A 27,315-nucleotide genomic window follows, 5' to 3' on the forward strand; every position below is an offset into this window, starting at 1 on the left:
GAACCAGATTGTGTTGGGGGCCGTGGGCATCATGCTCCATTCGGCACCTGCTGCAAACTCAGTTTAGAGGCTCTCCCGTTGTTCCGGGAGTAGCGGGAAGTGTGCCGGACGGAACGAGGTGGGGGAGGAGGGGTGTAGTATCGTGCGCAAAGTTTGTCTCCTATGAGAGGGCATGAGTTTGGAAGGATAGGTGTTAGAGGGGGCTATACCTGCATGCAGTGGCGTGCAGAAGGGGGGGGGGGGGGGGGGGGCGACGGTGCATTGGCCCCGGGCATCCATTGGATGGGGGCATCCAATCAGAGAACGAAATAATTTTTTTTTTTTTTAAATTTAGATTACCCAATTATTTTTTTCAATTAAGGGGCAATTTAGCGTGGCCAATCCACCTACTCTGCACATTTTTTGGGTTGTGGGGGCGAAACCCATGCAGACACGGGGGGAATGTGCAAACTCCGCACGGACAGTGACCCAGAGCCGGGATCGAACCTGGGACCTCAGTTCCATGAGGCGGTTGTGCTAACCACTAGGCCACCGTGCTGCCCCAGAGAAGGAAATAAGAGAGTAATTTTAAAATTTCAGCGGTGATAAATCAATTTTTGGAGGCTCACAACACTGCAGAGGCAGTTGTTAGCCCTTTATTCCTTTAACATGGTGTATCCTTTCTGTCTAGAGAAAATGGTGCTTCTCCCCATCCCCCCACATGCATGCGCATGATGTACGTGGTGCAACCATCAAAAGCAACAAGCAGACGTGGCTGTTCGTTCCTGCGTTTCCTCGAGTCATAACTCGACTTTTCTTCAGCTTTTTGTGCATCTAGATTAGTTCTTTTACCTACTCAGGTCAGTGAATAGCTCTAGAACGGGTGCAACTACGTTTTTTATAGGTTTTATTGGTGATATTTAATGAAATATTTACATGGGATGTAGTAAGAGTGAAGCCTGGATGATCAGAGGACTGCTATGTCATTTAATCTCGGAATAGGAGACATTTATTCCTTAACATGCTAATATTCGAATACAGATACCACTAATTTGCAAGTCTATGATATAAATTGCACAAAATTATCAGTGGAGAATCAGTGTGAAATAATTTGATACGAAGGAAGAAAGAAATGAAATATGGTTTATCTGTCTGCAACTGACCGATTGTTTACCATTTTCTTCCCATTTTCTCATGCGTCTTATGGTTTTTGAGATAGAAAATGAAATGTTACGAGTATTTCGTGTACAACCGAGTGGAGCACAGAACAGGGAAAAAAAGAGGGCCAGAGTCAAAGAAGAGTCCCATCAAAGAGGGGCATTAGATGCATGGATAAAAAGAAGTAAAGAAGAAGTAGGAGAACCTGGAGAAGTAAAAGATGATGTGGGTGCAGAGAAGGATTTTTCTGATACGGATTCAGCTCGGTCAGAACATAATACTCTCTCCTCAGTCTCGTTGTCAGGATGGTGATCCATGTGAAGAAAATAAAGAAGATTTTAGCATATTTTTGCAAAGAAGCGATTTTGGCTGTTTGAAGAAACCGATTCCAGATCATTTGAAGATGACAATATTACAACATGGCCCTGAAAGATATCAGAATAAAAGTGGTCCATTTGCTGAGAAGGATGGGAGATCATTTTCCAAACAGTGGTTTGATAAAGTTTCCACAAACGGAGAAATTGTGGAGAGAAAATGGTTGTTATACTCTCCATATCGGAAAGCATGCTACTGTTTTGTTTGCTTTTTGTTTTCAAAGGAGCATTTGTCGTCTGTGTCAAACTTTGGAAAGGAAGACGGTTTCTCCACTTGGAGAAAATTAAATCCAAGAATACCTGACCATGAGAAAAGCCCTTCTCATAGAGCTCACATGAGGGAATACCTGAACCTCGTAGTTTGACTCCATCATTCAACTACGATAGATGCTGAACTTCAACAGCAAATGTCTGCTGAAAAGAAAAGATGGAAAGCTATAACTGAACGGATTGTCGAGGTTATATCCTTTCTGGCAAAACAGAATCTGGCCTATCGTGGACATCGAGGAGAAGGAATATCTGGGTTATCAGAGCCAGGGGAGACAGTCAGTGAAAATAGAGGAAACTTTCTAGCAACAATCAGACTTTTGGCCAAATATGATGACATCTTAGCAAAATACTTGCAGAGAGGGAAAGAGAAACCAAAAAGTGCCACCTACTTGTCCAACAGAATTCAAAACGAAATAATCAATCTTCTTGGTGAAACTGTCAAGAAAAATATAATTTCCGAAATTAAGGACGCAAAATATTTTAGCATAATGCTGGATTCAACTCCAGATATTGCCCATGAAGATCAGGTTTCTGAAATTCTGCGTTACGTTCATATTGATGAAAACAGTAAAGTAGAAATAAAGGAGACATTTCTGGGATTTTTTTCAAGTCAACAAGAAAGATGCAGTCAGCCTGGTAAATAAAATTCAGGAAAAATTGGAAGAAGACAAAATTTCCATAAATGACTGTCGTGGTCAAGCATATGATAACGCAGCAGTTATGGCTGGAGTGAGAGGAGGTGTTCAACAAAAAATTCTTGAAGTTAACCCAAAAGCTGTGTTTGTGAACTGCGAGAACCACAGCCTCAATTTGTCCTGTGTCCATGCAAGTGAGGTGCAACCTGTTGTTGTTACATTTTTTGGCATTCTAGAAAAACTCTTTACTTTTTTTTCTTCATCTACTTCTCGTTGGGAAGTGTTAAAATCATTTGTCACTCGGACTGTGAAAAGACAGTGTGACACAAGATGGAGTTCCAGCCATGATGCTGTGCAAGTAATCCACGAAGAGTGTGACAACATTATTGCAAGCCTTCAACACCTGCTGGAAGGAGAATTTCCAAGGGAAACTAAATCTGATGCAGGATCGCTACTGAACTCTATTCAACAGTTCCCGTTTATAGCTTTATTACATTTTTGGTACTCAGTTTTATCATCAGTGGAGAAAGTCTCAAAACGTTTGCAGGATCCGAAAATGGGGTTCCATGAAGCTTCTTGTGATCTGAGAGGACTTTTTCATATCTTGAATTTGAAGAATGACGAAATTATCCACAATGCAATAGATTTAGCCAATGAATATTGTGAAAATTGGGGAATACCAATTGCACGAACAAGGAGAAGAAGAATAATGCCTGGAGAGTCAGCAAGAGATAGTGGACTGATGGCACAAGAAGAAATGAATAGAGTAATGGTAGAGATTGTGAACAGATTCAAAACTGAAATTGAAGACCGCAGTGTCCGTCTTCAAAGACTCAGTGACCGATTTTCTTTTCTTCTGAACTTGAATTCAGTAGTGATTGAAGATGAACAAGAAAGAGAGAAATTAAAAAAGGAATGTTCAGACTTTGCAAATTATTATGACAATGATGTGGTTGCAATTCAGTTATTTCATTTTCATTTTCATATGACAAAATTATTGATTTTGTGATGCTCCTTCGAGCTGGAGGGAATAGAGTTCCCCCTGATCCTAAAGATGCTCTGGAGTCTTTACTGCAGTATGGGAGGGATGTCTTTCCGACGCTGTGTGTTTCATATAGATTACAGCTTACAATCGCATTTTCAGTCGCAAGCTGTGAAAGGTCATTTTCAAAACTGAAATTAATAAAAACATATCTGAGGTCTTCTATGTCACAGGAGCGACTGACCAACCTGGCTTTAATAAGCATTGAAAAAGAATTTCTCACAGCTGATGTAAAAAGTGAAGTAGTTCAGGTGTTTTGTGACAGGAGGTATCATTTGGGGAAAATAACTTAATAAATTTGATTGATTTATATTAAAATCGAATAAAGCATTTATTTCATATTTCATCTGTGTTTATATATTCAAAATGTTTTCCTTTCTCATAATATTTCTCAGTATATTAGGCCTTATACTTGAGTCTTTGGGGCATACAATCAAGATTTGCCCCGGGCATCACCAGACCTCTGCACGCCACTGCCTGCATGCAATGGATTATTTTTTCTGTGCATTTTAACTGATCCGGAGCAGAGCTTCCACATCCTCTGCCTCACAATATCTGCCTAATTCCCCCTCGATAGCATCACCTGTTCCAACCCGTGATTCATCCCACCTGTTGCCAAAACCTTTAAACACCATCTCCAGATGTAACAATTTCAATGCCACCCTGGCTAGTCTCTCTTTCCCCACACTCCATAAACCTCAACTGATCATATCCCCTGGCGTCCATATCCTATCCTGCACCAAGTCCCTCTCATCCATCATCCCTCTGCCTATCTATAGAATGGGACTGCTCAATCTCTTTATTTTTCCATTTCTATTATGAAGCTAAGATCTGAAAAAAAATGTTGCACCACTGCCTGACTAACAAAGTTTAACTGCGGAAATGTGGAATGACCCTCTGGAAATGCAATTAAAAGGATACTGCTTTTTCCAGGACTGAAGACTTAATTACTGTTTGGGTGGTTTCAGACCCCAGGCCTGATTTTTAATCCTGTGTAAGTGAATGGGATTTGAGTTAAAATCAGGCCTTATGTATTCATCCAGCAGCTGGTATAACTTTGCTATAGTTTCCAGGGGGACGTACAGAGTTCTTAGTTATTAATGGTCAGAAAAACCTAAGTAAGACTTTCTAGGTTAAGATACTGTAGAGAGTGAGTACTGACATGTCGGAAACAGATGTCTTTGGTGATATCTCACTCCAGAATCCCAGACTTATTCCCTGTCATATCCTCCTCCATATGAATCGATGGTTTCCAACTGGGAAATTCCACCCGCCTACTCCTTAGTCCTATGTTCCTATGCCCTAAACCTATTTGCCCAGTTCAAAAATGCATTTTCTCAAGTGTGCACAAAAAGAATCAGGAGAAACTTTGCAAGGAATTACAAAGCAAAACCCAACAGGAAATTACTGTGAAGGCAAAGTTCCTGCATGCTTCAGTCACAACATCCAAACAAACTCCTCAATGCAGGGCCCAGGTAGTCACCTGCTGCTTATCTCTCAGAGGTCAAGTTAGAAGTTAAAGATGGGAAGGGTAGAGGAATGTCAGCTATTCCCACCGGCACATATGCGGCATGGTGGACAACAATAACAATGGACCAGCTTGCCAACTGACAATGTTGGTCACCATTCTTTGGACATTCTTTGAAGGTAAATTGGATTTTATGCTTTATAACCAGCTGAAAACAGATATATTTTCCTGGAAAATCCAGCATAACTGTACTTGTCAAGGCACTGATACCAAAGATCTTGTATGATATTTAAATTGTAGAAAGTTTTAAGATGTTGTTTGTAAGTTTTGAAGAATGACTGTGATATTTGAGTAGTGTTGCTAGATTTAATTGTTTGAAACAACACCCAGATAATCTGCAAAATAAAACTGCAGGTAATTAAGGAATGTATAGGAAGCTGAGTTAAACTATTCCACTGAACTAGTTTGGCCACAGTAAATGTACTTGAATGTTAAGACCTAACGTGGAACCATATCAAATTCCAAGTCAGAGGCAGGGGTAACAGCACCAGAAAAAGAACCAGTGTCAAATTACATTTTGTATTTCATAACTTCATCAGCAGGGAACATGGGTGTCCCTGTGGTGGTAGCAAATGGAGTAGGCTTGATTTTGTGTGTGACAGAAGTGATATTGTTTTTGTCAGTTACTATTAGTGTTACAGGAGGGTTCTGGCTACTTCTTGTTCCTTTCTTCATTCGCTGGAAACACATCATACTGAAAGTCAAGAATCTTTAGTCAATTACAAATTGTAAGTAAATCACAATTTGAATGCCTCGTCATTTTAAAAAAAATTATTTTTATTCTCCTCCTTTTTCACATTTTCTCCCAAATTTACACCCACCAACAATAAACAGTAATCAGTAACAAATACGTCAATCCCCATATCAATAGCAACAATCCCATCCTCCCACCAAACCCCAAACATTAGCCTGCATGTTAACACAAACAACTGACAAAAAGGAATTAGGGCTCACCCATAGTCGCCATTAACACACATACGCCCCCCTCCCCCCAACCCTCCCACCCACACGGCCCAACTAATGTTCGATGTTATCCAGTTCTTGAAAGTGCATAATGAATAATGCCCATGAATTGTAGAACCCCTCCATCCTTCCCCTCAGTTCAAACTTAACCTTCTCAAGAGTCAAGAATTCCAACAGGTCCCCCCGCCACGCCAGGGCACAGGGTGGGGAGGTTGCTCCTCAACCTATCAAGATCCGCCTTCGGGCGATCAACGAGGCGAAGGCTACAACATCTGCCGCCGCACGCGTTTCCAACCCTGGCTGGTCCGACACCCCAAATATGGCCTCCAGTGTGTCCAGGTCCAGTTTCACGTGCACCACTGTAGAAATTGGCCTAAAAACCTCCTTCCAGTAATCCTCTAGCTTTGGACAGGACCAAAACATATGAACATGATTAGCACCCCCCCCCCCCCCCCAACCCCCCCGGGCAACGTTCACACACATCTTCTACTCCTTCAAAGAATTGACTCATCCTCGCCCTCGTGAGGTGTGCTCTGTATACCATTTTCTGCTGCATCAGCCTCAACCTTCCACACGAGGTGGAGGCATTCACTCTCCGGAGCACCTCACACCAGAACACCTCCTCTATATCCTCTCCCAACTCTTCCTCCCTCTTTGCTTTGATCCCTTCTAGTGGTGCCTTCTCCTCTTCCAAAATAGCTCCGTAGCTACTGCATGTATCTAAACATTTCCCCCTGCTCCAGCCCATACTTCTCTGCCAGCTCCTTCAATCCTGCAAACTGACCCCTCAGAAAGAAACCTTTTAGTGTCTTAATCCCCTTCGAGTAAGGGCACAGTGGAGGCTGTGAGAGGGACCAGCATGGCTGGTGTTCAGAGCAAGGTGCCGACAGCCCAGCCCACAATGGAGCAGACTATGCAGGAGGGCTTTTTGGCTCTGAAGCGTGACAACTTGGAACTGCTACAGAAGTCGATTGATCGGATGGGGAAAAAGGCTAGATGATCAGGCTGAGAAGCTCCAGCAGTTGGAAAGGTCAGTGGAGGAGCAGGCTGACTTTCAAACGGTGGCGGATGTGGAGATTCGGAGGTTGAGGGACCAGCAAAAAGTGCTTCTGGAAAGGTTGGAGGACCTGGACAACAGATCTCGTTGGCAGAACGTGAGGATTGTGGGCTTCCCGGAGGGGGCAGAGGGGCTGGACGCTGCTGTGTATGTGGAGGGTATGTTTCAGAAGTTGCTGGGGAACGAGGTGATTCCGCGTCCACCGGTGGTGGACAGGGCACACCGAGTACAGGTGAGGCAACCGCCACAAGGGGGACCCCCACGAGCGACGGTGGTACACTTTCACAGGTACCTGGACAAGTAACGGGTGCTGCAATGGGTAAAGAGCACACAAAGGTGTACTTGGGACAATACCACCCTGCGTGTTTACCAAGATGTGAGTGCTGAGGTGGCCAGGAGGAGGGGAAGCTACAGGCAGGTGAAGGAGATGCTGTATAAAAACAAGGTGAAATTCAGGCTGCTTTTTCCGGCGCGACTGTGGGTTACGTACGAGGGTCAACACCACCATTTCGAGGAAACCGAAGAGGCAATGAACTTCGTTAAGAAGCAAGGGCTGGCACTGAGCTGAGGGCATTTGGACTCATGTTAGATCTTTTAAGTATATGTGGTGTCTCTCCCGTTTTGAAAATTGCCTGTATGTTTGGGTCCGTTTTTGTCGTTCCTTTGCATGATTTTTGCGTGGTTTACCTGAATGTTTTCTTTTTTGGGCTCTCTGATTAGTTGGAGCTTGGCTGAGGGGAAAATAATAAAGGAAACAGTTAAAAGGGTTGGGTTAAGAGGGATGCTTCAGGGGAACTTTCTGCAATCTTTTCTGTGTCTGTATGGCTAGGACAGAAGAGTGCCTGTTATTTCTTATCTCTTTCTTTTTTTTTTGTCTTGTTTAACTTGAATTGTGCTATTGTGGGTGTTGTTTATGACTTGTATAGAGTGTTTGCTTAAGTAGAGCTGATCTGGCAAAGTGGTATGGATGGGTCGGGGGAGGGGTGACCAGGAACAATGGGTGGAAGACGTGCTGGCGCCGAGGCTGGGAGGCCCAGGCTAGCTGAGTGGGGCTAGTCAATGGAAGCAGAGGAGGGGGTGTGCATATAGTTAGATTAGATAGGTGATAGGATGGTGTTTCTGGGGGGGCGGGGGGGGGGGGTGTCATTCTGCTGACGGGGATGGAAACTGGGCATGGCAAGAGTGAGGAGGTCATGGGTGGAGCCGGTCAGGAAGTGGGCCAGATGAAGCGCGACACATGGCTGGGGGGCTGGCCAAGGAAAGGGGATGGCTGATCGGCAAAGCGGGGGAGCGAAGTGCCCCTCAACCAGGCTGATCATCTGGAATGTTAGAGGGTTAAACGGGCCAGTGAAGAGGGCACGTGTGTTTGCACATCTGCGGGTTCTGAAGGCGGACATAGTCATGCTGCAGAAGACGTACCTGAAAGTGGCAGACCAGGTTAGGTTACGGAAGGGCTGGGTCAGTCAGGTCTTTCATTCGGGGCTTGATTCTAAGACGAGGAGGGTTGCGATCCTGATTAATAAAAGGGTACAATTTGAAGCGGAGGACACAGTCGTGGATGGGGGTGGCAGGTTCGTTATGGTGAGGGGTAAGCTCGAAGGGGTGAGAGTAGTCCTGGTCAGTATGTATGCCCCTAATTGGAGAAATGTGGACTTTATTAGGAGGATGCTAGGGAAGATCCCCGACTTGGACTCACGTAAGCTGATCATGGGCGGGGACTTTAATACAGTTCTGGACCCGAGCCTGGACCAGTCATGTTCAAGAACGAGCAGGTTGCCAGCGATGGAAAAGGAACTGAGAGGGTTCATGGAGCAAATGGGGGGAGCAGATCCCTGAAGATTCAGCCGGCCGACGCCGAGGGAGTTCTCGTACTACTCCCACGTCCACAAGGTGTATTCCCGAATTGAATACTTTGTTGTGAGTAGGGACCTATTGGCCGGAATGGTGGGGGCAGAATATTTGGCAATTGCCATATCGGACCATGCTCCATACTGGGTAGACCTGCAGTTTTGTAAGGACAGCTTTCAGCACCCAACATGGAGGCTGGAAGTTGGATTACTCACAGACGAGGCGGTGTGTGAGAGGCTGAGGAAATGCATGCAGAATTACCTGCAGGTGAACGATACTGGAGAAGTCTCGGCAGCGGTGCTCTGGGAGGCGCTGAAGGCAGTGGTGAGAGGGGAGCTGATTTCAATCCGGGCATACGGGGACAGGACGGACAGGGCAGAGATGGACCGACTGATTAAGGAAATTCTACAGACGGACAGGAATTAGGTGGAATCCCCAAGGCCAGAGTTACTCAGGAAACGACAGAGGTGCAGGCCGAATTTGGGGTGCTGGCTACAGGCAAGGCTGTAGAGCAGCTTAGAAAGGTAAAAGGCACGATTTATGAGCATGGGGAGAAGGCCAATAGAATGCTTGCGCAACAACTAAGGAAGAGGGAAGCAGCTAGAGAAATAGGGAGAGTCGTGGATGGGGAGGGTAATCTCATGGGTGACCCGGCAGGGCTGAACAAGGTCTTTAGGGACTTTTATAGGAAGATGTACACTTCGGATCCCCCCCCCCCGGGGGACCGGGGGGGAATGAGGCGATTTTTTGGACGGACTGACCTTCCCAAGAGTGGGGAGGGGTTGGTGGACGGACTGGGGGCCCTGGTCAGGATCGAAGAGGTAGTGGGGGGGGGGGGCCTGAAGGTCATGCAGTGAGGTAAAGCCCCTGGGCCGGATGGGTATCCGGTGGAGTTTGACAAAAAATTTGCAGGGATAGTGGGGCCGGTGCTGGTCAGGGTCTTTAACGAGGCAAGAGACAGAGGGAGTTTACACGGGACGATGTCGCAGGCCCCCATCTCGCTCATTCTGAAACGGGATAAGGACCCGGAGGCTTGTGGGTCATACAGGCTGATCTCTTTGATCAACATAGATGCCAAGTTACTGGCCAAGATCATGGCGACCAGAATTGAGGACTGTGTACCGGATGTAATTGTGGAGTATCTGTGGGAAGTACCCGTACGGTTTGGGTTCGGGGCGGGGTTAATCGACTGGGTTAGGCTATTATATCAGGCCCCGGAGGCGAGTGTAAGGACAAACAGGACGACATTGGACTACTTTAGTCTGCACCGTGGAACAAGACAGGGCTGCCCTCTCTCCCCACTGCTGTTTGCGCTGGCCATAGAGCCACTGGCAATTGCACTGAGAGCTCCTAGGGGCTGGAAAGGGCTGGTCCAGGAGGGGGAATGGAACATAGAGTATCGTTGTACGCAGACGATCTGCTGTTATATATATTGGACCCAATGGTGGGGATGGACAGTATTATGGAAATCCTGATGGAATTTGGCCAGTTCTCAGGATATAAATTGAATATGGCTGAGAGCGAGATGTTCGTAATTCAGGCGAGGGGGCAGGAGAGTAGGCTGAAGGGGTTGCTGTTCAGGCTGGTAGGAGAAAGCTTTCGATACTTGGGGATCCAGGTGGCACGAAACTGGGGCAGGTTGCGTAAGGTCAACCTGTCCCGACTGGTGGAATGAGTGAGGGAGGAGGTCCGGAGGTGGGATGCGCTCCCGCTGTCATTGGCGGGGAGGTGCAGAATGTTAAGGTGACGATTCTCCCGCGGTTCTTGTTTGTGTTTCAGTGTCTCCCCATCTTTATCCCGCGGTCCTTCTTTAAGAGGCTGAATAAAATTATTCTGGGATTTGTATGGGCAGGGAAGTCCCCGCGGGTGAAGAAGGTGATGCTTGAAAGGAACAGAGAAGAAGGGGGGCTGGCATTGCCGAACTTCAGCAACTATTACTGGGCGGCCAACATAGTGATGATAAGGAAATGGATGGTGGGTGTGGGGTCTGTTTGGGAGCGGATGGAGGCTGCTTCATGCAGGGGCACTAGCCTACAGCCCTGGTCATGGCGCCTCTGCCCAATAGTGGTGGCAGCTCTTCGGATCAAGGGCCAGTGGAGGAGGCATGTAGGGGAGGTAAGAGCATCGGTGTGGACCCCAATCTGCGGCAACCACCTATTTGCCCCAGGGAACATGGACGGGGGATATCGACTGTGGAGGATGACAGGGATTGTGAGGATGGGGGAATCTGTTCCTGGAAGGGAGCTTTCCGAGCATGAGGGCGCTGGAGTTGACGTTTGGGCTGGCGAGAGGGAACGACTTTAGATACTTGCGGGTGCGGAATTTTGTACGCAGACTGGTGCCGTCTTTCCCACGTCTCCCGCCGAAGGGGAAGCAGGAAAGGGTAGTTTCTAGGGGAGAGGTGGGAGAGGGTAGAGTCTCAGACGTCTACAAGGAACTAATGTGAGCTGAGGATACGCAGACCGAGGACCTGAAGCTTAAGTGGGAGGAGGAGCTCAGGGGGGGAGCTGAAGGACTGTATTTGGGCAGAAGCCCTGAGCAGAGTAAATACGACCGCAACATGCGCCAGGCTCAGCCTGATCCAGTTTAAGGTCGTGCACCGGGCCCACATGACGGGGGTCCGGATAAGCAGATTCTTCGGGCTGGAGGGCAAGTGTGCTTGATGCACCGGAGGGCCGGCTAACCATGTACACATGTTCTGGTCGTGCCCTAAACTCAGGGGGTTTTGGCAGGGATTCGCAGATGTCATGTCCCGGGTATTGAAAATTGGGGTGGTAATGAGCCCTGAGGTGACAATCTTTGGGGTTTCAGGAATCCAGAAAGAGAGAGAGGCCAACATTCTGGCCTTTGCTTCTCTGGTAGCCAGGCGATGAATACTGTTAGCATGGCTATTGGACATGGCGAGCTTTCTTAGCCTGGAGAAAGTCAAGTTCGCCTTGAGAGGATCGCTGTCAGGCTTCGCCCGGAGGTGGCAGCCATTCATTTACTTCTTTGCGGAGAATTAATCGTCAGCGGGGCGGGGGGTGGGGAGGGGGGGGGGTGGTTAGGGTGGCGCAGAGTAGGGGGTTGCTTAGGCAGGTTCTTGCGAGAGGGGAGCTGATGCTTGCATTATGTCTTATTCGCTTTTTGTACACTACGGTATAATGTTGCTGTTTTATATGCCAAAAATACTTCATTAAAATTGTTTTTTTTTTTTAAATCCCCTTCTCCTCCCATTTCCGAAAATTTCCATCCCACCTCCCTGGCTCAAATCTGCGGTTTCCCCAAATCGGCATTTCCCTTGATTCTGCCCCCAACCCGAAGTATTGGCAAAACTGCCTCCAAATTCTCAATGAAGCTATTATTACCGGACTCCCTGAGTATTTCCCCGGGGCTATCAGGAGCAATGCTGTTGCTAGTGCTTTCAATCCCGACCCCCTGCACAAACTCTCTTCCATTCTGACCCACTGGAATCAACCCCTCTGACTCAGCTCCGCACCTTCTCCACATTCGCCGCCCAGTAGTAATACATCAGGTTCGGGAGACCCAAACCCCCTGCCTGCCTTACCCTCTGTAGCAGCACCTTTCTAACTCTGGCCACCTTCCCTCCCCATTTGAACGAGGTAATCCTTCCTTCAATCTCTCTGAAAAATGACTTTGTCAGGAAAATCGGCAGGCATTGAAATATAAACAGGAATTGCGGCAACACGTTCATTTTAACCGCCTGTACCAGACCCACCAGTGACAGAGGGAGACCATCCCATCTTACCATATCAGCTCTCACTCTCCCCAGCAGTCTAGAAATGTTGAGCCTGCGGAGCCCCCCACGCCCACCCCCCTCCCCCCCCACACCCCCACCCCCGGGCAACCTGCACCCCAGGTACCTAAAGTGAAGAATGCCTAGTCATTTAAACGCCTTTTAAAAAATCTCCACTTGAGAATTATTTTCTCTTTGTTCAGATGCTGTGCTTCCCTTGGGAATCACAATGTAAGCAACACCTATACCCAGTACATGTATTATTTTAAAGAGTTACAGAACTCTTCTATCCTAGTAATACTGGAAGTGCATGTCCAGTATATTTTCAATGCAATACATGCATACTAAATGGTATTTGACAGCTGTGTTCAGCCGAACAATACTATTGGGCTATAAAAATTGTAATATCTACCTTTGCTCCAGTAATGTCAACCTTTGCTCAAAATGTTAATTGATAACATCCAATCAATTCAGCATCATATTTTTCTCCATTACAATAAACAAGTTAGCATATGAAAGAAAACTATGCCAAAAGCTCCTCAGGTTTAAAGATTAACAACATGGTGGTTCTAATGCACCAAAACTAGCTCATTAATTATTACCAACAACACCCGACTCTTTTCTTATTGCAGGCATTAATAATAACAAACACAATCTAATTTAGCACAAAATGTAATCACTCACTGAATGAAATGTTTTCACCGAATTCAATTATAAAATTGAACAGAAATATGTGTGGGGATACAATGTTTGTGGAGTTGATCGAGTGTGCTACTGAAATAAGCAGTATATTATATCAAAGTACAGGGCCTCCAGATCTCAAGAAAATAGAAATGACTTCTGCATGACTGACACCTGAACGTATAGTTGCAATGTAATTTTTTTTAAATTGGGAAATTATGGTAAGAAAAGAAGCATGAAATCTCCCAAGAAAGACAGAAGTGCATGTTTATTACTAAGAAATAAATAAATCAATGCAGTTTTAAAGCAGGTGGTAAAATTGAGGGGGTTTAGGGTGTTACAAGTTGAAGGATGAAACTAACAAAAGTTGAATGGATTCAAATTGTCTTTAAAACATGATTGTGTTATTCAGTGACTTGAAAGCTAATATCAGACATCAGATTTTTCCCCACATGTATAACTAATTATATTTCAGATAATTTGTTATAAATTTAAAAAATATTTATGTCACGTCCTGCTTCAATTATGCTTGAATAAAGCAATGATTTTTTTAGAAGAGTCAAAACAGTCAAGTTACGTCAGTCACTATGTTTCTTCAACTGCAAACTGAAGTCTCAAAATATATTTGAAAGAGATATCTTTTTACTCATTTTCTTTCTGTCTTGCTTGCTTTTATTCAGACTTCCAAAAACATACAATAGTATATAAACAACTGGGACAGCACATCTCTTTATGCAGTTTTTATTAGATTCAGTGCTTTTTGTTCAAGACATTCTCAGAACTTCACTATGACAACATTAGATCAAACTGCTTTAAGTTATACAATAGTAATGGCCTTGCTACATAGTCTCTTCTGCATAGTATCTATTAAGTATGCAGCCTGCATTCAAAATAACTGTTAAAGTTTTCTGTATTTTTACAACAATGGATGCCTAACTTACTTGAACAGCTCAAAGATATCAACAGTGGCCTGACCTCAGATCACTGTCAAAAGAACAGAACTGAATAAGGTATAATACCATTTTAAAGGTTCTGCCAGTGTTTTCCCTTAAGGGCTTCATAGATACTGATCTATTTTTTATTGCAACATGTATCCTTCAACCAACGGAGTTTTGGTTTTAGTGTTAGATACTAGGAAGGTAAGATCTTTAGAAAAAAATTGCTGTCATGCATTTAATATATCTTCCCTTGTCTCTCACTGGTTGATATTTATACTTTATTTTATCTTTATATAACTTGTTCTTTTTCAAGAAAAAGAAAAGAGCCTTCCTTTATGAGTAAAATGCACAAATGCTGCTCAGTTACCAGGGCCTTTGGAGGACCTCAAATTAACAACCTGCCACATTCAAAGAAATGTAAATATAGTGATAATACACTTTTAATTCAGAGAAAAATCATGACTCCATTTTTATTACAAGTATTTTCCAAACTCAGTACTTCTCATAGATAAAGCAATTGGTAAAACATAATCAAGTGATTTGTGAATAAGTTTAATCACAGTATAACCTAAATAGTTTACAGTTTTATAAACTACTAGCCGCATAAATCCTATCACCATTATTAATAATGCTCTGAATCTAATCATAATGATCAACACAGACACAAGAAATTCATTGCAAGCAACAAAAGTGGCGTCTCAGCAGCAACTGAAAGATTTGATCTCATCGGTCATATTTAGAAATTAAACACAAATATTAAAAGGCGAATATAAAACCAATGTTTAAATTTTGCTAATTATAAATGCTATACAATTTGCTAAATACAAGGGTAGGTTTCCTTTCTTTGCCAATGGAAATGTATCAGGCTTTGAATAAGGACTTGGAATTATAGAATGATTTTTACTTCAAGAACTGTTTCTGCTAGATTATTTTTATCCTTTGGACAAACATTCCAGATCATGCTGAACTTTGGAACTAAATTCCTCTTAAAACCATGCATGACTCAAAAACCGTACAGTAAACTAACATTTGTCAACAACTACCAAAGAATAGATAAAGAAATCCATAATTAGTTAGTTAATACTTGTCTAAGCATGCCGACACCTCCATAGGAGCATATGAATATACACAATTAGAAACTGCCATCGCTGTTTAACCAGCCACTCACAAAGTTTTAAATATGTCACACTATATTCCAATGCAATGCACCATCAATCACTTATTTCACCATAAAAAAATCCAGCTTGATTTTGCCTCCTTTGACTCAACCAATTTTTAAACCACTCCTGAACTTCTATCCTGTGGTACTCTTGGGTGAATTGCCCTCTAAGAGTTCTGCTATTACAATCCAAGACCAGACCCAACAGTGGCTAGGATACAGGTCAGAAACCCCAATATTTTATTTTAATTTTGTAATACTGTGAGGAAAGGAATTCTCAGTCCAGGAGTGATTGCACAAAGAAATAGGGATATGTTTTATTAAAACAAACTTTATTACTAACACAGTATTAAAATCTTTAACATCACACTGGAAAATAACTTACAATTACACCTTAAACAATACTGCTCAATATAGTGACTACAATACCCTTAATTGCTATCTTTATTCCCACTTAAACAACAAGAAAACAACCATCTCAGCTCTCTATCCACTGTAACGACCAACGGAACATTTGTTTTACAGGGATGCGCTTTGAAGACAGAATCTGACTGTTGTCAGACCCATAAAGACACTCTGGCTTTGTGTCTTCAGAAGCTGTTTCTCAGCTTTTTTCAGCTCCTCCTTGTTCTCGGACAAGTCTGCACTGCTTTAAAGACTGTGAATCTCTTTTAACTCAACTGCAGAGAGCAAACTGCCTGACGTGTAGTCATAGCTTCATAGCACTGAGCTGCTTTTTCTATGCCTGATACCTTAGCTCCACCCAGCAACAACATAATCTTATCAAGCTGAAATCTAATTCCACAAGGAATTCTCTTAATCAAAACAAAATTCCATTAGCCCAAGTGTTTTACCATGGTTTCATTGCATGCCTGGCTCCCAAACTTTCAAAACCAATATTCTTTTAAAACATGATTGCAGCAGTTAAGCGCACTCTAACTCAGGCTTTTAACCCTTACTGTAACAAATACCTATAATACAATATATCTGAAATTCCTACATGTATCACGCCAAACAGTGGTGGTTTTAGTTGCTTCTGTTCTTCTATTGTTGCAATAGCTCTTCCTCCTCCGCTTCATCCTCTTGCACTTCTTACTGCTCAGACAGCGGGAAGAGCTTCCCCCTAATTATCTCCAAAGGTAAGGCATGGCATGGTGGCACAATGATTAGCACTGCTGCCTCACAGTGCCAGGGACTTGGGTTGTATTCCAGCCTCGGGTCACTGTATGTTTGGAGTTTGTACGTTCTCCCCGTGCCTGCGTGGGTTTCCTCCGGGTGCTCCGATTTCTTCCCACGGTCCAAAGATGAGCAGGTTAGGTGGATTGGCCATGCCAAATTCCCCCTTCGTGTCCAAAATATTAGGTGGGGATACTGGGTTACGGGGTGAGGGTGGGGCTATGGGCCTAAATCGAATGCTCTTTCATAGGGTTGGTGCAGAGTCAGTGGGCCAAATGGCCCCCTCTGCACTGTAGCGATTCTATGATTCTATGATACACACCTTACAGCAGTCAACACAAATATAAATACAGAGTCAGGACTGCAGTGTAAAGCTCTTCCCTAATTGTCCAGCAACGGACGCCGATGCCTGATCAAAGCTCTATTTCTCTCTCCACAGATGCTGCCTGACCTGCTGAGTGTTTCCTGCATTTCCTGGACTTAGTTCACATTGGAGGCATCTGCAGTATTTTGCTTTTGTTATGGGATGAATTAATTTTGAACGCTGCCATGAAACCTAAAACGGCCTACGATCGCAAACAATCTTTTTGACAAATACTTGAAACAATATTTATGATGAGGTTATAATTACAAAAGAGCAAAAATAGAATCATACTTAGAACATAGAACATAGAACAGTACAGCACAGAACAGGCCCTTCGGCCCTCAATGCTGTGCCGAGCCATGATCACCCTACTCAAACCCACGTATCAACCCTATACCCGTAACCCAACAACCCCCCCTTAACCTTACTTTTTATTAGGGCACTACGGGCAATTTAGCATGGCCAATCCACCTAACCTGCACATCTTTGGACTGTGGGAGGAAACCGGAGCACCCGGAGGAAACTTGTTTAATTTGTTAATGAAAAATTGTATTGTTTAATTTGTTGTTGTTTTGCAATTAGCTATTGTTATTTAGGTCTTATATTGTGCCGTTTACCACCAAATTCTGTAATCGAGAATAGAGGCAGTCCAATGTGCAGAGGTACAAAACAGACACTAGCAGTTTAACCATTCGCTATACTCTCATTTTTCTTTTCCATTGACCTCAGAAGGGAAATTAGTCACCTTGTATAACGGACAGCCCATTCTCTACTGCTCAGTTTGCTACCCAACTGGAGATTAATTTCATCCCCGGAATATTTTTATTTTTGACAGGCACACATGCAAAGTCATAAAGTTACCAATAACTCTGGATGCGAGCAAAACATCAAAATTACAAAATAACCTGGCAGGAACAGCCAATATTGAAGCAAGGTAAATTAGAAACAAGCCATGATATCTTCACAAACAATAAAGCATTGGACTGGGTGATTCACTGGGTTAGCAAATCTAGTTTGAATTGATGGTTGAAAGCCTCCTCTCTCTACCGCATGTGAAATTAATTTTTCAAAATAGAAATCTAATTTCCAGTGGATGTGGGCCTGTCACACAGAAATACTCAAAATTCAGTACAATTTGGTAATCTCCATCGGAAAGACGTTAAAGATATTTGTAATAGGAAATGGGAAAAAAAAATCACATTGCTGGAATAAGAGGTGGTTTTTGAAATCATAGATTTAAAGCACATATTGAAGACATGTTATGAGAGATTTTACCTTCCATGCAGCACATGCCATACCAGCTAAGGTTTTTACTTTCCTTGCAACTGACTGCAAAAAGAAGAGAGTTTGAATAACACAGAATATAATTATATATATATGTAGACTTTATATTTATTTGTGTTATTTTCAAAATGTTCACCAAACATTCATTGGAATGGAATGTTATCTGGAATTAAGAATTATTATAAAATGTTAATATAATTATCATTAGAATGGAAGATGGTTTATGATCTTCTTCACTTAGCTGGTTTCACTTTCCTTGCAAATATTAAAATTTTCACCAGTATATTTGACAAATCAAAATGATGAAAAATCATGCAGCTGAACAGGACCAGGGGCACACAACTTTGGAATATTAGCTCAGAATTCACCAATGCACTGCAGTAAAAAATTGATTTTTCGTTGTATGCAATGTGTATCTAAACAACCAGCAGAAGATTGTATTTGTGCATAAATCTATATTTTAAAAAAGCAACGTGTCCATCCCGTCCATCTTTCCCTTTCAGAAATCTAACTGATGTGCAAAATCACATGTCTCCTAAATCGGAGCGTATAATGGTCACAGAGCTATCTTCTGATTGATTGCTTTGGGGTTGGTCCTCTTGCATAGATCTGAGAATCACAATAAAACACAGACGGCAACCATTGCAGTTCCACACTAAACTGAAATTTTAGATAGGGTGATATGAATAAGGCTGGGAGGAGCATAAACAGCAGCATCGGTCTGTTGGACTGAATGGCCTATTTCTGAGCTGCAAATACATTGGACTACTTTGTACTCGTATGTGCAATTCAAGTTCTAACTGGAATGTTAATAGGTTGGGGGGCCTTGGCATTGCTTCGTCCTTGGTACCCTCGGCTGCTCTGGGATTCAATTTATGAGCAGGCCAACATCAAAACTGTAGGTTGCTCAGGCCAACCCAAGTTGAAATTGAGATTGTTTTAAAATATTTTGTATTAAGCAGAACAGTTTGCTCATCATCTTTATTGCAATGTTGCCAAGTGGTGAGTAAATCTGACCATTGTTGTAAATAATAAATTCCATGAATTGTAACTATTCACCTTGGGTTGCATCATTGTCAGTATCATATTGAAGTCCATTTATTTATGAAAAGTGACTAAGTAAATCAAAGCACAATGTGCGTTTTCATTGCTAGAGTGGATCTTACACAATGCTTCATCACACAAGTCTCAAACCCATTCTGCTTGGAAAACGATTCAAATATATTTCAAATTCTTCTGGACTATTTAAGAGAAGTTGTTTGTGCACATTTCCCCCTTTTCTAACTGTCTTTGCCACACTTGATGTAAAGTTTGGCTAATCGTTGAAATACATTATCTAAGAAAAATGCAATACGTTGGCTTCTAAAGTCCAAGAAGATATCAGTTTTAGAATGTGCCATTTATCAACTTCATTCTGGAATGCAATAAACTGATATGATAGAATTATGCAAATCAAAGAAATCTGTGGGCGGATGAAACTGGGTAACCTTGGCAACCACAGGTGCATATACCCAACTGCAAGGCAGCTGTCAAGATTCTACACAACAGAGATAAAACACTAAAAACCTTGTGGTTGTGGGGAGGAAAAGGATAAAATGATTAGGCCAAAGAAACTAGGGAAGCTATTATTTAAATATGTGGATAAATTAGAAGCACAGCTGAATAGTGGAACAAATCAATTATACAGTCGAATTAGGATGCTTAAATCTCAAACCATCTACGAATTGTAGTACAATTCAAGCCCCCTGATCAGATCTGGGATTCTTGTGCAAGACTGTCTTGTCCTTCTTAGCCCAACATGACCGTGGTTATATGCATCAGATTGAAAGTATGATATCCCCTGACAAGCTTGATATGTAATATTAGTCTAAAAAATACTCAGAAGGAAATACTATCCTTTCCACTCCTCTGTATCAGAATGAATGTTTTATTTTCCAACTTCCTATCACTTACTGGAACAGCTAAGAGATGACTATGTATCATGTAATCAAATAACAAGATTTGCTTTCTTTTTCCCTTCAAATTTTATTTTGTAACTAGGTTATTACATTTAAGTACATTTATCCACCCTTCTTCTTTCATTCGCAAATTACCTGACAAGAAGAAATAATCATTCTCTCCTTTCTGCTAACTGACCAACCATTTTATCCGAAGACTCGTATGTTTGCATCATTTTCTGCTCGATTGGTCGCATGGCCGCACTTACACCTTTTTACACGAAATGAAGCTTGAAATATTTGCAAAACAATCGAAAATAAATAATGACCAATTGAATTGAATTATCTAAGACTAAGAACAGCAAGATTCACATTTCCAAAAACAAGACTCCAGTCAACGCAAAATCCCAAAAGGGAGAGAAATTCAAAAGTGAGCCAACTTGAAAGTGGTTGTGAGCATACTAGTGGCTCAGACCAAAGAAATGAAGGCAATGTACCCGAGATAAAAATAAAAGACATTTTGTTCATCTCTCCAAAGTACAAAGGAAGAAATACTGGCTGAAAAATCAAGTTATCAACTTGCGAGACAAAAATGTTTGTTTTTAAAACTGGAATAAAGAAGTATTGAAAAAGACAGTTCCATTATAACATGGATATATTTAAAGCATACTGCTTTAAGACAATTTACCTTTCACCTCAAACTTAAATGACACTAGGTTTAATTCAGCAGACTCAAGTTAAAGTCCACTGACCTGTGCATTTAGCGGGGTGTTTCTCGGCAGCTGCAGCTATTCAATGGCACTTTGGCTGAAGCTTGCCAGCAACTAAAGGTTCCTCGCAGATCCGGGCACCATTTTGTCCTTTTTAGGGTGGCACTGCCAGGATGCACAGATGGTACTGCCAGAATGACAAGGTACCCAGATGCCAGAGGAAGTACCAGGGTGCCACACTGCCCTGTCCTCGACCACCGGGGGTCTCCAATGACCTGGGTGACCCCCCCCTAGGTGCCGTTATGCCTGGGCTACGCTTGTGTGGACAAGGTCTCCCAGGCGCAGCTAGTGAGTACTGGGCACCGGGTGAATATTCAGCTCTGGACCTCGCCAAGTGATTCACCCATTGCACCCAGATCCGTGTTGGGCGCAACTGGTTCATTGAATCTCATCCACTATGAAGAATGTAAAAAATACACAAATCTACATTTGATTGGTGAATCTAAGATGTCATTTGGGCGATTTTGAGCCCCCTCTCTCCATCCGTGACAATTTTGGTGCGGTCTGGAGCAAAATGAAAAATGTGATTGGCTTTTGGAATGTTACCTCCCCCGCGTGTCAGTGGAGTGATGTGAATCGTGCCCTGCGAGCCTGGGAATTTCATTTCGTGGGAAGCATGGTAGTATAGTGGTTAGCACAATTGCTTCACAGCTCCACAGTCCCAGGTTCGATTCCTGGCTTGGGTCACTGCCTGTGCGGCGTCTGCACATTCTCCACGTATCTGCGTGGGTTTCCTTTGGGTGCTCCGGTTTCCTCCCACAGTCCAAAGATGTGCAGGTTAGGTCAATTGGCCATATTAAGTTTTCCGTAGTGTTCAAAGAAAAAAAGGTTAGCTGGGGTTACGGTGATAGGGTGGAGGTGTGGGCATAGGTAGAGTGCTCTTTCTAAGGGCTGGTGCAAACTCGATGGGCCAAATGTCCTTCTTCTGCACTGCCAATTCTATAATTCTATGATTTTAATACATCAGCATGTTATTAGCATGCACTCTCTCCAGACCTTTACCCCTGTCGTGTGAGAGTACCGTTAAGAAATGTGGGTTTATAAATGGGTGTGTATATAAATATCTGTAGTGAGAGTACCTTTAAGAAATGGGTGTTTACTACTACAGTGATGTCAGAGAGTGGGTGGAGCTGGGCTGTCTGTCAGATTTTTACTTTAGTTTCAGGCTGTTTGCTGCAGGGTGTGTTTTAGTTTTGTTTTCAGTGTTGGAGCTGAAGTCAGTCAGAGCAAGTGCACTGTTGATCTCTCTACCATAAAAAGACTATCTCTTGAACGTTTGGTGAATTCAGAAATATAAATGTTCTCAGTAGTGAATGTAAACCTTATGTGCTTCTGTTAAAAGGTGTTTCCTTTGTCTTCTGGGTGTTGTTTCGGAAGTTGTTAAGGATTACTTAGTGTTGTATTCTTTGGGGGTTGTATTTGAATTGATGGTTGCTAAGATGTTCACTATGTTTTAAAAAGGTTAACGTGAGTTCATAGGATAAACATTGTTTTGCTTTAAAAAATACTTTTCCATTTCTGCTGTACCATATCTGTACAGTGGGCCATGTGCTCCCCATAACACAATCTATTAAACGTTGTGGGTCAGGTGAACTCCATGATACACTTTGGGGTTCTCTAAACCCTGGCCCATAACACCACTTACGGAATATTCACCAGGCACTGGTGCAACAGCGTGCCAGCGTTATTTACTTAGCGTTATTACTACAGTCCTACATAAATGTGAACCTGAAGCTGTTGGCGGAGGATGATATTGGGGAGGGGAGAGTGTCAGATATCTACAGAGAGTTAATGGAGAAGTGTGGAGGAGATTAAGTGTAAATGCGAGGAAGAGCTGGGTGGGGAGGTTTAGGCTGGGACATTCAAGGAGGCCCTGCGGGGGGGTGAACGCATTCTTGTGATGTGCGAGGTTGAGCCTCATCCAGTTTAAGGTGGTACATAGGGCGGACATGTCGATTGCAAGGGCGAGTCGGCTCTTTGTGGGAATGGAGGATAGGTCCGGCTGATGTGCGGGAGATCCCGCACATCACGTTCACATGTTCTGGGCATGTCCGAGGTTGAAGGGGTTCTGGCGGGGGTTCTCGGAGATGCTGGAGGTGCCGATTTTCGAGGTGTCGGACGATCTGGGAGTCCAGGTGGGGAGAAAGACTTCTGTATGGGCTCTTGCCTCCCTAATGGCCCGGAGACGGATCCTGCTGGGTTGGTGGGACTTGAAGCTGACAAATGCAGGGTTATGGGTGAGTGACCTGGCAGAATTGTTGCATTTGGAGAAGGTCAAGCTTGACGTGCAGGGGTGGAGGAGGGGTTCACCCAGAGGTGGAGATGATTCATTGATTTCTGGAAGGTAGATTGAGTGGTCAGCTGGCCGGGGGAGTGGGGGAGTGGGGGGGAATAAGGGGGGAAAAGGAAAAAGTAGGAAGGTGAGTTATGGTGGGGTGTTGGTATCGGGGAAGGTTGGGGCTGGTGGTTTCTGTTCATGTGGATGTTTGGTCTTCTGATATTTTGATGTGTATACCTATGCCATGAATAAAAATATTTTAAATAAATACATGTGAACCTAGTGGCTTCACCTCCACTAGGAGGATATCAGAGGGGAACGCTCAGGCAGCCATGACTCTCCAGGCTGTTCACTGCTCAGGGTGCACCGGAGAGGACATAGGGTCACAGATAAGTTCAACTCAGGGTAGGGACTGGTGGTTCAGTCACTCATTATTGGGGGAGGGGTCACTAGCAGGCCTTACCTTCCATTCACTTCATTGCGCACCTTGCTTTAAGTGGGTCTGGAGGCTGGCATGCAGGCATCGCTTCCTGTGTCCTCCTTGCTGGGCATCTGCTCAAATCACTGCTCAGGGAGAGCCTGTCCTTACTGGGAGCTGGAAAGGGGTGGCAGGAGTGAATACTGAGGGTTAGCACTGGGGGAAACTGTGAGGTAACTGGCTGGAGTCCCATGAGAGTCAAAACTGCAAGGGAAGAGTGGACAACACAGGGATGGCTTGCTACCCTGCCTCATGAGGAATGAAGACCCCATCACTTGGGGAAGCGCAACTGAATGTCAGTACAACTCCCCACTCAGGCAGATCTGCTGACTTATTAAGTCTTATTTACAACAATTGCATTTGTTTTGGAAACTTATCTCTCAGGAATAAGTGTGTAGGCTTTGTGAAATGGGAAAATGTGGGTGCCCTCTCAATGTGTGAATGTTTTGCTCATTGCAGGCTTTACTCTAATCAGTTGTCTGTCAGAGCAGGCATTAGATTTATTGAAACGCAATTTTGCCCTTCATTGGCAACTCAACAATGCCAATGAAATATGCAAAGCTAAAGAGAAATGCCACTGATTTCAATCCCAACCGGGGCTTTGTGGAATCCATGACCATGTTTATATGGTTTGCCGCAGACTGCACTCCCTGTTTCGTTGTTTAATAAATCTTTTGTTGGTGTTTTATTTGCTTGTCAGCCCCAAGCTCCTAATTCATGGGCACCCGGTATGGAGAGTGGCGGGTCAGGAGGACCGCCTTGTGAACCTTTTCCAGGGCCTTGAACAGATCTAGGCAACGGGTGACTGAGAGGTTATCCAACCCGACTATCCACCCCACTTCCCCGGTTTCATTCGCAGCCGGGTGTCCCTGGAAAGGGAGCATGCGGTGTCCATGGGCATCATCGAGGCCTTCAGTGCCGGTGGGCACCACAGGGTCTGGGGTGTTTTATTAACCCGTTTAATCACCTTCTGGTTTGATATTTAAAATTTCATTTGCCCCTCAGTTTGTTTGATTTAGTGTAACTGGATGAACAAATTAGTTCAGTCTCAACCCTCCTGGTCAAACTTGCCATCTACAGGCAGTGGGTGATCAGATTGTCTGCCCCTAGTCCATGGCTTCATTCACAGCTGGGTGTCCCTGGAGAGGGAGCATGTGGTGTCCACAGGCATCATCGATGGGTACCGCAAGGACTAGGGTGCTTTATTGACCCTTTTAATCACATTTTAGTTTGATTTTTAAGTTTAATTTATGTTTTGTTTTTGTTTAAGGCAGTGTCCCTTTAAGGGGCTGCCCCTTTTACTTTGGGCGAAATTCTCCCCCCCCCCACGACGGGTGGGAGAATAGCGGGAGGGCCTTCCCGACTTTTTTGACGCCCTCCCGCTATTCTCCCCCCCCCCGCCGAAATCCCGACACGAATCGCTGCCGCCGTTTTTTTACGGCCGGCAGCGATTCACAGCTGTTAGAAGGGCCGAAGTCCCAGCCCTTTACGACCTTTTTACGAACGGCAAACACACCTGGTCCTGCCGTTCGTAAAAACGTCGTGACCACCTGGAAAAAAATAACCATGGCACCGATTGGCACGGCAGTACCACGGCCGTGCCAAGGGTGCCATGGGCCCGCGATCGGTGCCCACCGATCGCGGGCAGCGGGCCCGATGCCCGCGCACTATTTGTCCTTCCGCCGCCCCGCAGTATCAATACGCGGGGCGGCTGAGGGGCAACCCGGACCGCGCATGCGCGGGTTTCGCGCAAAAACGCGATGACGTCACCCGCGCATGCGCGGGTGGAGTCTTCCCACCTGCGCATGCGCGGCTGACGTCATATGACGCGTCAGCCGGCGCTAAGTCCGACAAGCGGGCTTAACGATTTTCGTTAAACCCGACTTGTCGAAGCCTCCGACGTCGGGCTGCTAGCCCCGACGGGGGACCAGAATCGGTCCCCCGTCGGGAAGGGGCGCGATGCCGTAAAACCCGCCCGGGTTTTACGGCAGTTTGACGATTTCTCCCGTTTTGGGAGAATTTCGCCCTTTGTCTCTCAGTTATTTTAATTAGTTTATCTGGTTTTACACAAGAGTTCAGTCCCGACCAGTGCTCGCTCCAAATGCACATATACTAAAATTGCAGTAATACGGAGAAGATTAGCATGGCCCCTGCGCAAGGGGCCATGCTAATATGTAGCATTCCATATTTGTTTCTTTAATTTAGTATAATTGGTTTTACTCAAAATAGTTCAGTGCCAACCAATGAACCTCAATGCTTAATCAATAGTTTACATCACACATGATAAGGGCTTCTGTGAGATTCCACGTCAGGATGCAGACACGGGTCCCATGCATTCACTCAATAGCCTTGTCGTGGGCGAGTGTTTGGGCTTGAGGTTGGGAAATGGCTGTGATTGTCCTGGAAAGGGTAGGAGTGGGGATATGCCAGTGTGAGAGGAGAGGGTGTGAGGCTGAGTGGAGAGACACTCATTAAAAGGGGACATGCATGGTGGAGGTCCCAGAGGAGTAAATGACTGAAGGTCTTTCTCAGGAATCCTCACTACTCACTTTGGTTTCTTTCTCTTTTCAGTGCGTGATTCTGGAGAAGCTAGTCAAGCTAGCGTTTCAGCTCATGGCAACTGAGTAACAACAGAGACATAGACGTGCTGCTGCATACAGGACAGCCAGGATCAGTGCTGAGGAGGGGCAGCCTGGGCCCTTAGCTGTACAGGGATCAGCACCACAGAGGGCGGAGCCCCATTGGTGGCCGTACTGGCCAAGGGTTTCCAACGTCAGTCCACCTATCTTCAGATGGTGGAACCACAGTACCCAAGAAGACTGCGCCTGTCCCAGAGGTCACTGGAGCACCTTTCCCAAGTCTTGCAAGAGCTGGCACCACATGGCATTGGAGGACACCCACTGCCAGTGGCCCTTAAAGTCACCGCCGCTCGGAATCTCTATGCCAGCAGTTCGTTTCTGGGTAGCATCTGTGTGGCATCTCCCAGTCAGCCACACACAAATGCTTTAGTGAGATGACAGATTACCTCTATGTTAGGGCCCATATATATATACATAGAAAATAGAAGCAGGAGGAGGCCATTCAGCCCTTTGAGCCTGCTCCGAAATTCATTATGATCATGGCTGATCAAGTTCAGTACCCTGATCCCGCTTTCCCCCTCATATCCCTTGACCGCTTTAGCCCCAAGAGCTATAACTAATTCCTTCTTGAAACTACACAATGTTTTGGCCTCAACTACTTTCTGTGGTGGTAAATTCCACAGAGTCACTTTCTCTGGGTGAAGAAATTTCTCCTCACCTCAGTCCTAAAAGGTTTACCTCTTATCGTCAAACCATGATACCTCGTTCTGGACTCCTCACCATCGGGAACATTCTTTTTGAATCTACCCTGTCTAATCCTGTCAGAATTTTATAAACTTCTATGAGATCTCTCACTCTTCTAATCTCCAATGAATATCATCCTAACCGATTTAGTCTCATATGAGCGACCCGCCATCCCAGGAATCAGCCTGGTAAGCTTTTGCTGCCCTCCCTCCATAGCAAGAACATTTTTCCTCAGATAAGGACACCAAAACTGCACACAATACTCCAGGTGTGGCCCCACCAACGCCCTATACAACTGCAGTTAAACATTCCTATTACTATACTCAAATCCTCTCGC

General features: G+C 44.4%; 1 protein-coding gene and 1 non-coding gene across 4 annotated transcripts in view; one reads left to right on the forward strand and one right to left on the reverse strand.

Moving 5' to 3' along the window:
• The window catches only part of LOC119976738, a 489,950-nt gene that overhangs the window by 205,083 nt on the left and 257,552 nt on the right, over positions 1–27,315 (reverse strand). Inside the window, exon 1 of one of the 3 annotated variants that reach the window (XM_038817469.1) lies at positions 18,184–18,232. The exons of the other annotated variants lie outside the window; for them this stretch is intronic. Within the exon in view, the coding sequence (XP_038673397.1) occupies positions 18,184–18,199 (16 nt within the window). The 5' untranslated portion in view covers positions 18,200–18,232. Of the gene's footprint in view, positions 1–18,183; positions 18,233–27,315 lie in introns of those variants that run through there. 3 annotated transcript variants of the gene reach the window in all.
• LOC119976891 lies at positions 25,744–25,847 on the forward strand. Its single transcript, XR_005463050.1, has one exon. It is a non-coding gene; the product is annotated as a U6 spliceosomal RNA (small nuclear RNA).

This window comes from Scyliorhinus canicula, chromosome 13 (genome assembly GCF_902713615.1).
Source record: "Scyliorhinus canicula chromosome 13, sScyCan1.1, whole genome shotgun sequence".
In the NCBI taxonomy this organism is placed as follows: Eukaryota; Metazoa; Chordata; class Chondrichthyes; order Carcharhiniformes; family Scyliorhinidae; genus Scyliorhinus; species Scyliorhinus canicula.